At 46.7% G+C, this 11,551-nt stretch overlaps 1 protein-coding gene across 1 annotated transcript in view; it reads right to left on the minus strand.

Moving 5' to 3' along the window:
* The window catches only part of AFF3 (AF4/FMR2 family, member 3), a 551,769-nt gene that overhangs the window by 37,077 nt on the left and 503,141 nt on the right, over nt 1-11,551 (minus strand). The window contains exons 13-15 of the mRNA XM_010829861.1: nt 11,167-11,548; nt 5,783-5,907; nt 7-125 (exon numbers count right to left, since the gene is read on the minus strand). Of these exons, the coding sequence (XP_010828163.1) occupies nt 7-125; nt 5,783-5,907; nt 11,167-11,548 (626 nt within the window). The remainder of the gene's footprint in view (nt 1-6; nt 126-5,782; nt 5,908-11,166; nt 11,549-11,551) is intronic.

The following is an 11,551-nucleotide window of genomic DNA, read 5'->3' on the forward strand; positions in this document are numbered from 1 at the left end:
CGTTGCTGTTGGATCTGCTGGAGGAAGTCAAGTCCTCGCCGGAGAATTTGTGTTTAGATGCGTCGGAGAGGGGTGAGATGGGCGACCGGAGCACTTTTTCATTTTTATTTATTGGTATTGCCAAGCTGAGAAAGGAAGTCACAGTAATGGAATGTCACACACTCAGCACAGGGGAAGGAAAATGTTTTATATATGACCCAAACCTCCCATTTAAAACCTGCTGGTAGGAAGACGTTTACTGGGAATTCTTCTGCCAGGAAACAATTTTATGGCATTAGGGCCGTAACAAACAACAAACACATTTTGTTCATTGTTTCTTTACTTATTCTCCAAGAATTAAGAGTAATTCTGGAGCTAAACGACTAAGAATAATACTCTCACTTCCCAAGTTTTTCATCCAAGGATCTCAAAATACACAGCAAACCACTTACTGTTTTCCTAACAAGTGCAAGCAGCAGGTAATGGGAAACTCAATTAAATGATACATGAGATCTCTACTTCCAAAAGGACTTTTGCTAACACCTGCTGCTGCTGCTGCTGCTGCTGCTGCTAAGTCGCTTCAGTCGTGTCTGACTGTGCGACCCCAGAGACGGATGCCCACCAGGCTTCCTCGTCCCTGGGATTCTCCAGGCAAGAACACTGGAGTGGGTTGCCATTTCCTTCTTCAATGCATGAAAGTGAAAAGTGAAAGTGAAGTCGCTCAGTCATGTCTGACTCTTAGCGACCCCATGGACTGCAGCCTACCAGGCTCCTCCACTGTGGGATTTTCCAGGCAAGAGTACTGGAGTGGGTTGCCATTGTCTTCTCCCTAATTATCACACGGAGAATAACACAATCGCAGAATAATCAAGCATTAAGCCACCTTCCAATTGTTAGGCAACCAGGCATTGATGAATACAAAGAACTGAAACAGTCTTTAGAAATGACATTTTCTGATTTCTACTTCCTTATTTTACCTTCAAAACTATTGTCTATGCCTGAATATACATCCCAGTGGACCATCACAGAAGGGAGTCACTTATATCTGGGTCTTTACAATGTATGTAATGCAGATAGGGCTCTCTCTATTACTTCACTTTGAAACAAAGAGTAGGAAGACACATTAGCCCAAAATGAACTCAATCATTGCTAACTTGGGATGGTTCTAGAAGTCACCTGGTGGAGTCAGGTAATGTAAGGTAAATTCATCGGACAAAGAGTTAGTCATTATCCCTGCATTTATGACTTCTTAATTGCATGTGTTGGCTATCACTGCAAACAAGCCCTTAAAGTCACTTCTTATTTTTTAAGCAATATCCTTAGTTGGTGGTCACAGTGTAGAAATTACAAATGTAGGCCTCTAGAACAAATGAGAAACCAAGATGCTTAATGCTATGCAAACACATTTGTGTAGGGAGAGAATTTCTGATGACAGCTTTCTGGTTTAAAAAGCACTGTGCACCCAACAACTTAGAAGTGAGAAGCTGTGTTCTAGAAAACTGCCTTGGGCGAATCAGAAGTAGCTCAGCCAGTGAGGACAAAACACTGAAGCTCAAGATGGATGTTAACTGTCTGAATGTAATGGTTTCTTGACACATGAGTAAAGAAACCCTATTTCTAAGTCTCTATTATTTTACATACAGTACTCAGGTGGTGCTGTAGTGGTAAAGAATCCACTTGCCAATGCTGGAGACATAAGAGACGCAGGTTTGATCCCTAGGTCGGGAAGATCCCCTGGAGGATAAAATGGCAACCCACTCCAGTATTACTGCCTGGAGATTTCCATGGACAGAGGGGACTGCTGGGCTACAGTCCATAGGGTTGCAAAGAGTTGGACCCGGCTGAATTGACTTAGCACGCATGCACTCAGTTCAGTCCAGTCGTTCAGTCGTGTCAGACTATTTGCAACGCATGGACTGCAGCAAGCCAGGCTTCCCCGTCCATCACCAGCTCCCAGAGCTTGCTCAAACTCATGTCCATTGAGTCAGTGATGTCATCCAACCATATCATTCTCTGTTGTCCCCTTGTCCTCCTGCCTTCAATCTTTCCCAGCATCAGGGTCTTTTCCAGTGAGTCAGTTCTTTACATCAGGTGACCAAAGTATTGGAGCTTCAGCTTCAGCATCAGTCCTTCCAATGAATATTCAGGACTGATTTCCTTTAGGATTGACTGGTTTGATGTCCTTGCAGTCCAGGGGACTCTCAAGAGTCTTTTCCAACACCATAGTTCAAAAGCATCAGTTTTTTGGTGCTCAGCTTTCTTTATGGTCCAACTCTCACATCTATATATGACTACTGAAAAAACCACAGCTTTCACTATATGGACCTTTGTTGGCAAAGTAATTTCTCTGCTATCTAGGTTGGTTATAACTTTTCTTCCAAGGAGCAAGTGTCTTTTAATTTCATGGCTGCAGTCACCATCTGCAGTGATTTTGGAGCCCAGGAAAATAAAATCTGTCACTGTTTCCATTGTTAAACCATCTATTTGCCATGAAGTGATGGGACCGGATGACATGTTCTTAGTTTCTTGAACATTGAGTTTTAAGCCATATACTACATGATTTTATTTTTTTTAAAAGACTTTTTGATGTGGACCATTTTAAAAGTCTTTATTGAATTTATACAGTATTGCTTCTGTTTAATGTTTTTTTTTTTTTCTTCCTGCCACAAAGCATGTGGGATCTTAGCTCCCTGACCACACCCCCTGCACTGGGAAAGTGAAGTCTTAACCACTGGACTGCCAGGGAAATTCCTACATTATTACATGATTTTAAACACTTGTAGGAAAGGAAATTATTATATTAAATATTGTCAAGCACACACAATCTTTTCTTCTTCATCATAAGTTTATCTATTGAAGTTGACCAAAGTAATTTTGAAACATTGTTGGGATCATGTCTTTGGGACATGCGATTACCATATATATAGAATTGTCTTATTACACTGGTACAGCTTGACAGAGGTAATCGCAATTTCAGAAACACAGAGACCACTTTTCCTAGAAAAATTCAAAGCTCTTTCATCGCGGCATTGAGTCCCTACTTAATGTAAGTGAAACTATCAGAGCCAGTAGGCTCTGCCAAGCAAAGGGTCTGGAGCAGGAGTCCCTAATCTTTTTGGCATCGGACCAGTTTCAGGGAAGACCATTTTTTCACGGGCCAGGACCAGGAGCAGGGATGGTTTTGGGATGATTCAAGGGTATTACATGTAACTGTGCACTTTATTTCTATTATTATTACATCAATTCCATCTCAGATCTTCAGGCATTCAACCCCGGAGATTGAGGACCTCTGCTTTTATCCTGGGGTCCCTGAACTTGCATGGAAAAGAAATGACATCTTCATTTTCATTAACCTCTCACTGAAACGGAACATTTCCTTTAATGATGAACGAAGGCAGGAATCCAGACGAGTGGTTAGCAGGAGTACTGCTAGCAAAACCTGTGACTGTGTCACCGATGGAAACCACAGATATTTGCATGTCATATCGGTTGTTGCAGGCATCTTCAGATATGACTTAGACTCATCACTACGAGCAATTACAGCAGTTACTAGAGCCAGCAGACAGGTTATTTAAGGCATCAACAAAGAAGCACATGTGTAACTCAATCACACATTTAAAAGACACTTTGGAGCCGCATTTTCTCCTTCCATATGTGCGCAGTGTTTTGGGACACTGTCTGCTGGGCACAGAGGACTGCGGGCTTGGCCAGCTTCTCGTTGCTGCTCCTCCTCACTCAGACCTTCCAGAGCCCTAGTCCTTCCCCAAGGTGATTCTAACACTGCAGCTGCCTGCGCGCGGGTGCCTGGGCTCTCTAATTTCCTCTCCGGGTTTTAGTACTGCTCTACATCTTCTCCTAACCTTTCAGTTTACATTTTTATGTGTTGCACTGAAACATTAATCTCCTCTTAAAAATTCTATGTACACAGTCGGGGAGAGTGAAGAGTGTCTGAGCAGAGGGAAAGTGGTTTCTGAGCTGTGCTGTTTCTAAATGGAAAGAGCTTCTATGACTGATGATGAGCTCCTCGCTTGTAATAAATATCCGGGGCCTTGCTTTGCCAGGAAGCTGTTTGTCATGGAGGGGAGTCAGCGCCATGCAGGTCCCTCTGGAACCCCTTTGAGGAGGGGCTGTTTCACCTTGGAGACCCCGATCTTGTCTGTCACCACAAATTCAGCGCATAGCCAGGATCTTTAGGTGTGTTGTATGAAGAGTCTGCTTATTACATCTGCGTGATAAGCTTAGTGTTCTCATGACTCTTAATTCAGTTTTTAGGGTCTCCCCGGTGGCGCTAGTGGTAAAGAATCTGCCCACCAATTCAGGAGACATAAGAGACGTGGGTTCGATCCCTGAGTTGGGAAGATCCCCCTGAAGGACGGCATGACAATTCACTCCAGTATTCTTGCCTAGAAAATTCCATGGACAGAGGAGCCTGGTGGACTACAGTGTATGGGGTCACACAGAGTCGGACACTGCTGAAGTGACTTGGCACACAGGCAGAATTCAGTTTTTAAATGTTCAGAGTGGAGGGTGTGTTTTTGAAAGGATAGAATGTTCTACAGCTGGTAACTGGCCTTTTGTTACAAAGAAGCACGGCTGGTGCCCCTGGAACTGTGACAAGCAGCACACGCCCAGGCGTGCTGGTGCAGCTTGTGTGTGTGCTTAGCCACTCAGGCGTGTCCGACCGAGACCCCATGGACTGTAGCCCGCCAGGCTCCTCTGTCCCTGGGATTCTCCAGGAAAGAGTACTGGAGCAGGTTTCCATGCCCTCCTCCAGGGGATCTTCCCAGTTCAGGGATCAAACCCAGGTCTCCCTCATTGCAGGAGGATTCTATACTGTCTGAGTCACTAGGGAAGCTTAAGAATACTGGAGTGGGTATTAACTATCCCTTCTCCAGGGGATCTTCCCAACCCAGGAATTGAACCAGGGTCTCCTGCATGGCAGGAGGATTCTTTACCAGCTGAGCTACCAGGGAAGCCCACACCAAGGGAAGCAGGTCTGCAAGAGACAGGCTGGGACCCTGGGATCCTCTGCTTCAGCGCTTGCACCTGGACACATGTGTCCTATAGCAACAAAATACAAAGCAATCCTAAAGGACTGAGGGCTTCCCTGGTGGCTCAGACGGTAAAGAATCTGCCTGCAATGCAGAACCAGGGTTCGATCCCTGGGTTGGGAAGATCCCCTGGAGGAGGGCGTGGCAACACATTTTAGTATTCTTGCCTGGAGAATCCCCATAGACAGAGATCTTGGTGGGCTACAGTCCATGGGGTCGCAAAGAGTTGGACATGACTAAGTAACTAAGCACAGCATAAGGGACTAAAAGCAACAGTGAGCACGTGCAGTTGGAGCAAATTATGAACCACAAGATACAAAAAGACCAAAAACCCAACTGCCAATTTTTTGAGGAACTGGGAGCAAAAGCAGGTCCTGTGCACGCGCCGTGCACACAAGACCAACAAAGCGGGTGGGCAGACCACCTAAGTCCGCTTCCAGCGTGACCCCTGGACCCACAACTTCCCTCCTCACATTTAAGGAATGCGCTTGCCCCCATCAGAGAGCGAGCAAGGGAAACTGTTACTTTTTCCTCACTCCTTCAAGCTGCAGCCTGAGCCCCAAGGAAGCCTTGGCTGAATTTCTCCTCTGGCCTCTTATCAATTTCTATTGATTAAGGAGTCCAAGAACCCTGGTCTGGACACCCAGAGCAGAGAAATCATTAAAAAAAATCTGACTCTCCCCCTGCAAACACGTGCCTCTCAGACCCAGGCATGCCTCCACCAACCCTTGCCTTTGCAGGAGCGCACGTACCTGTTGATGTTCATGCTGCAATGATTTGCGGACAAAGTACTGTTGGCAGAGGCGCTCAGTCGTGAGGCGCTCTCCCTCTCTCCCGGGGCCTTCTTGATCTCCCTGTAATCGTCTTCGTTGTCACACTGTATGGAAAGAAGCAAAGACCAATCAGCTTCGGACTTCGAGGGATCGCGGTGAACTCCCATCCCACCAGCTCGGGGCTTCTTTGGACAAGCTCCTGAGCACCAACACGATGGCAGCACTCTCGGCCCCGGCCTTGGTTCCCCGTCAGCTCCTCCTCGAATAAGGACGAAATCTGTCGTTTTGACCACTGACAGCTTACTGAGAGGAAAAAGTGTGACACCGGGATCAAACCGCAGGAGGGAATATTGTGATGGATGAAAACCGCTCAACCAACGGGCTGGATTCTACCCTCCAAAGAAGACCTGCGCTGGAGTCTCACTGGAGCTTCAGCATCCCTTTCTCTGGCATTTCTTGGTACCCAAACAAAGTATAGCAAGCGACCTGTCCTGCGCTTAATGCTGTAGGAGCAGTGACAAGCTCAGGCTTTTCTTCTGAAATTCACGGCCTTGAAGGATCTTTTTATAAAACAGCAGTTCGACTGGATTGTTTCCACGATTGTATTTAACTTTAGACGCATAATAGGTGTGACGCAGGACTCCCCGGTGGCACTAGTGGTAAAGAACCCACCGACCAATGCGGGAGACACAGGAGACTCAGGTTCAATCCCCGGCCTGGGGAGGTCCCCTGGAGGAGGGCCTGGCAACCCACTCCAGTCTTCTTGCCTGGAGAATCCCATGGACAGAGGAGCCTGGTGGGCTACAGTCCATAGGGTCACAAAGAGTCAGATGCGACTGAAGCAGCTTAGCACAGCACACACGCAGGGGTAATGCACGTGCACTCAACCAACTTCTATTGTTGCTGAGATCGCAGCAACACAGCAGACATTCAGGATTCTCAGCAGTGTTTCCAGGAGACGGGCACTGGTACTAAAGATAGAAAGACTCTGACCTTCTCTTTCTGGCTGGGATGTCAGCCTCTGGAGGAGGGACCACAGATGCTCACGCTGAAACTGTGCCCCATGGATGATCCGAGCCAAAGCTCTGAACCCCCTAGTTTGGGCCCCCAGGGCTCCGGCAGGGCTAGACTCTGCACCCTGGGCAGCCAGGTCTGCGATGTCCCACCTCCCACACCTGCAACTGGGGGCTTCACAGCCCGGACGATGAGTAACGAGCACTGTGCACATGTTCTTCCCTTCTCTATGCATGTTGACCTATGTTCCGGTAGATTTCATGAGGGGAGCTGAGTGTCAGGCTTAGTGTAAATGACGCTTCATAAGTTAAAAAGTCCACGGATAGTAAAATTACTTAAATATAGATTATGAATTATACATGTCTCTGTTTTTGCACATCTCTATTGACATATGCCTGTATAGCTCTATGTATTTCCAATCTCTATACGTTTATCAATTTGTATCTCTGAAACACCTCTCTCTCTTTCTTTATATCAGCCTGTCCATTTATCCATCAATCTCCAGATGACTGATTGACTTACTCATTAATCAATTAATCACCTGGGAGATTGATGGATAAATGCATCTGACAAGTAATGAGGAGGGCAGGATATGCAGAGGAAAACAGAAGGAAAAGAGGGGCAGGTGTGTAGCGAGCTAACCTGTATTACTAAATTATATCATTTAAACCCAACAACATCCCTGTAAAGATGTCACCAGTTTACAAATGAAGAAACTGAAGTACACAGAAGGGAAGGTCACCTGATTGAGGTCACCTAGGAGGTCAGGGCTGACTGCATGATTTGTGGGGTTCAGCGCAAAATGAAAAGGCTACGCCCCATGTTCAAAAAGCTGGAGAAGATGCTTGATGTCAGTCTTGATGATGATTTTCAAAAGCAAAAGCAACAAAAGCAAAAATAAACAAGTGGGACTATGTTAAATGAAAAAGCTTCTGCAAAGCAAAGTGAAAGTCGCTTAGTTGCATCTGACTCTTTGTGACCCCATGGACTATAAAGTCCACGGAATTCTCCAGGCCAGAATACTGGAGTGGGTAGCCATTCCCTTCTCCAGGGAATATTCTCAACCCAGGGATCAAATCCAAGTCTTCGGAACTGCAGGCAGATTCTTTACCAGCTGAGCCACCAGGGAAGCCTGCACAGCAAAGGAAACCATCAATAAAATGAAACGGCAATCTACTGAATGTAAGAAAATATTTTCAAATAATATATCCAAAAAGGGGTTAATATTCAAAACACATAAAGAACACTTGCAATTCAACAACAAAGAAACAAACAAAAAAATCTGATTGAAAAACAGGCGGAGGATTTGATTAAATATTTTTTCTAAAGAAGACATACAGATGGTCAACAGGCACACGAAAAGATGCTCAGCATCACTAATCATCATGGAAATGCAAATCAAAACCACAATGAGATACCACCTCACACCTCTCAGAATGGCTGTCATCAAAAAGACTAGAAATAATACCTGTGTGAGGATGCGGAGAAAAAATCTCACTTCTGGGTATTTATCCAAAGAAAACTGAAAGACTGATTTCAAAAGACCCCCACCTTCACTGCAGCATTATTTACAAAAGCCAAGACAAGGAAACAGCGTAAATGGCTATGGATAGATAAGGACATTGTGGCATATGAATGTATACAACGGAAGAAGGGAGTCTTGCCGTTTGCAACAACACAGAATGACCTGGAGGGCACTGTGCTAAGTGAAATGAGTGGGGTGTGTGTGTGTTAGTCACTCAGTCTTGTCCGATTCTTTGTGATGACAAAGATGACAAAGACCTTAGGATCTCACTTAAATGTGGAATCTGAAAACCAAAACCAAACCACTCTGGGGTGGAGAGCGGGGTACAAAATGAAGGGGCGAAGCAAATAAAAAAGTACAAGTCTCCAGTTATAAAATGAGTAAGTCATGTGGATGTAGTGCAATACTAATAAGCAGCCTGGTGAGTATGGCTCATAATACCGTGGCACACATTTGAAAGTAGCTCCACTCCAGTACTCTTGCCTGGAAAATCCCATGGACGGAGGAGTCTGGTAGGATGCAGACCATGGGGTCTCGAAGAGTCGGACACAACTGAGCGACTTCACTTTCACTTTTCCCTTTCATGCATTGGAGAAGGAAATGGCAACCCACTCCAGTGTTCTTGCCTGGAGAATCCCAGGGACGGGGGAGCCTGGTGGGCCGCTGTCTATGGGGGTCGCACAGAGTCGGACACGACTGAAGCGACTTAGCAGCAGCAGCAGGAGATCTTGAAAGTTCTCACCAGGAGAAAAAGAAATTTGTAACTAAGTATAGTGATGGATGATAGCTGGACTGATTGTGGTCATTTTGCAACACATGTAAACCAATATTGAATCATTATATTGTATAACTGAAAATAATATAATGTTATGTCAATTATACCTCAAAAAAAAAAAAATAAGCGGTAAAAGGGTAACATTATAAAGTACTAAAGTCAGGAACATTTTCCTGTCTTGAAACTGGTCTCTTAACCTGTCAGAGAAGTGTGTTTATTTGCTGCTTTACATTGTGCTCCTGGAAGCATGGGGATGCTTGGCATGCGCTGACTCTCCCGAATGCCAGGAGTGCCAGCCTGAGATTGGGTGCGCCCATGCAGCCCAGCAAATGGTCTCCGCCATCTGCCAGCTGTGGGTCGAGGGGTGAGGAAGTGCAGCCAGGCACCACCCCTTCCCCAAGGCCAACTGGCAGTCTCTCCTGGGGGACCCCTCAGTACCTGGATTGAGGGCAGGGAGGTGCTGATCCTGACCCCAACCCTCACTATGCCTGTGCCTTGGTCCCTGGATGGGGCTGCAGAAAGGGGAGGCTGCTCCCGCCAGGAATGCAAAGGGGCCACAGGGCAGGCAGAACCCATCCTGGGGAAATGGGTAGGGGTGGGACCAGGCATGTTCTGTTGTCCCACCACCTTCTCTTGCAAAAGACGGATTCAAAGATAAAAGGGAGAATTCCAAGATGGCAACCACAGGCATTAAATTCTGAGCATGGAGTCTTCTGAGCAGGGGCCGTGAGGCAAAAGTACTACACAAATCTCCAGCTGGTTTATTATTGGGAGACCCTACAGCCAGAGAACTGACTTCATTCCCAGCTCTGTCCTTTCTCACCTATATGACCCTAGGGCAAGTCACTTTAGGCTCTGTGAGCCTCAGTTTCCTCATCTGTAAAAGGGGCATGACAAGAATATTTGCCTCAAAAGTTGTAAGGATTTTATAAATGATTTAGCATCCCTTGTGGGGACATACACACGAGTTAACAGTTGTGAATGATTTTGTCCCAAATTGGGGCCATCCATTATGACTATAATCTTTGGTTTGTTACCCACTGAGTTTTTCGCTGTGGTCCTAGTCACTTTTGAAGATGTAGTAACAGGAGGGGGTAAAGATTCTCAGAACTGGTTTTAAATTATGATTAAGTGATTCTTGTGCTCAAAAATTCTTCAAAAACATCTGAATGGCCAAGTGTTTGGGTCTACTTCTAGACCCTCGTCCAGCTCTCCCTGCACTTAAGTCCCTGCCTGCCTCACTCTGTTCAATCCCTCTCTGTTCAGCTGGCTTCCTAGCTTTGGCAGCGAATCCTCTGATTACTCAAAAGTCCCTCCTGCTTAGGGCCCTGTTCCCAGCTTGTCTCTACCACAAAGTCCTTCTGCTCAATACCATGGGGAGCACCAACCTGTGGCTCCCTAGTCACAGCCTTACTCAACTCTATGAGGCAGCTGACTTCTTAAGTCAATGAATGACCCCACCTCTTCCAGCAAAGAATGGGGTTCACCTGTGTTTAGTTTTCCTCACTGGTCCAGCTTCTAGCTCATTCCCTGAAGACATTCAGTGAAGATTTCCCAATTGCCTACTTCCACATGCAGTGGGACAGGCCTTAATTATCTATCACATGGGAATAATAGCTGGTCTTCCCACAATGGGCGGTTCTAAGGATGTTGAGTTGAGTTAATATGTGTCAAGTACTTATACTGGGCTTCCCTGGTGGCTTAGATGGTAAAGAATCTGCCTGCAATGCAGGAGACAAGGGTTTGATCCCGGGTTGGGAAGATGCCCTGGAGAAGGGCATGGCAACTCACTCCAGTATTCTTGCCTGGAGAATCCCATGGACAGAGGAGCCTGGCAGGCTACAGTCCATAGCGTTGCAGAATGTCAGACTTAGTGACTGAAGCGACTTAGCAGGCTCCTATGCGCTTATGTAAAGTGCTCTATGAACGTTTGCTGAAGAAGGACACATAAACCCCTGCTCCTGGAACATTCCAGACCAGTGGACCTGCCCACAAGTTAGGGGCCCTCCCTCCCACTGCGCCTTTAGCCCCTCAGGTTTCCAGGCCTACCTTGCGTTTCCTCTTGGATTTTGGCAAGGTCTTTTCCACGGGCGCCTCCGATGCGTGGCTCGGGGGCGCGCTCTCAGAGTCCTTGGCTGCGGGAGCACTCAAGACCCCCGGCTCCTGGGGCAGGTGTTCCGGGATCCTGGACAGAAGTGTCAAGTCAATTTTGACCCAGAGTGACCGGACCTCGTCACTGTCCTTCAACGGGGAGAGAAGCTCGTTGCGGCCGAAGGGGACCAGTGTGTAGAACTGCTCCTCCAGCTCCTTGGCAATGTCGCTGGTGGTCCTGGCGTTGATGGAGCCCACGGGAGCGCGGGGGCCGCCGCCGCTGATGCTGGTGGGAGCCTCCTTCAGCCTTGGGTCGTTCCCGGAGGCAGCGGCAGCGGCAGCG

Source organism: Bison bison, unplaced genomic scaffold (genome assembly GCF_000754665.1).
Source record: "Bison bison bison isolate TAMUID 2011002044 unplaced genomic scaffold, Bison_UMD1.0 scf7180017864508, whole genome shotgun sequence".
NCBI classification, from domain to species: Eukaryota; Metazoa; Chordata; class Mammalia; order Artiodactyla; family Bovidae; genus Bison; species Bison bison.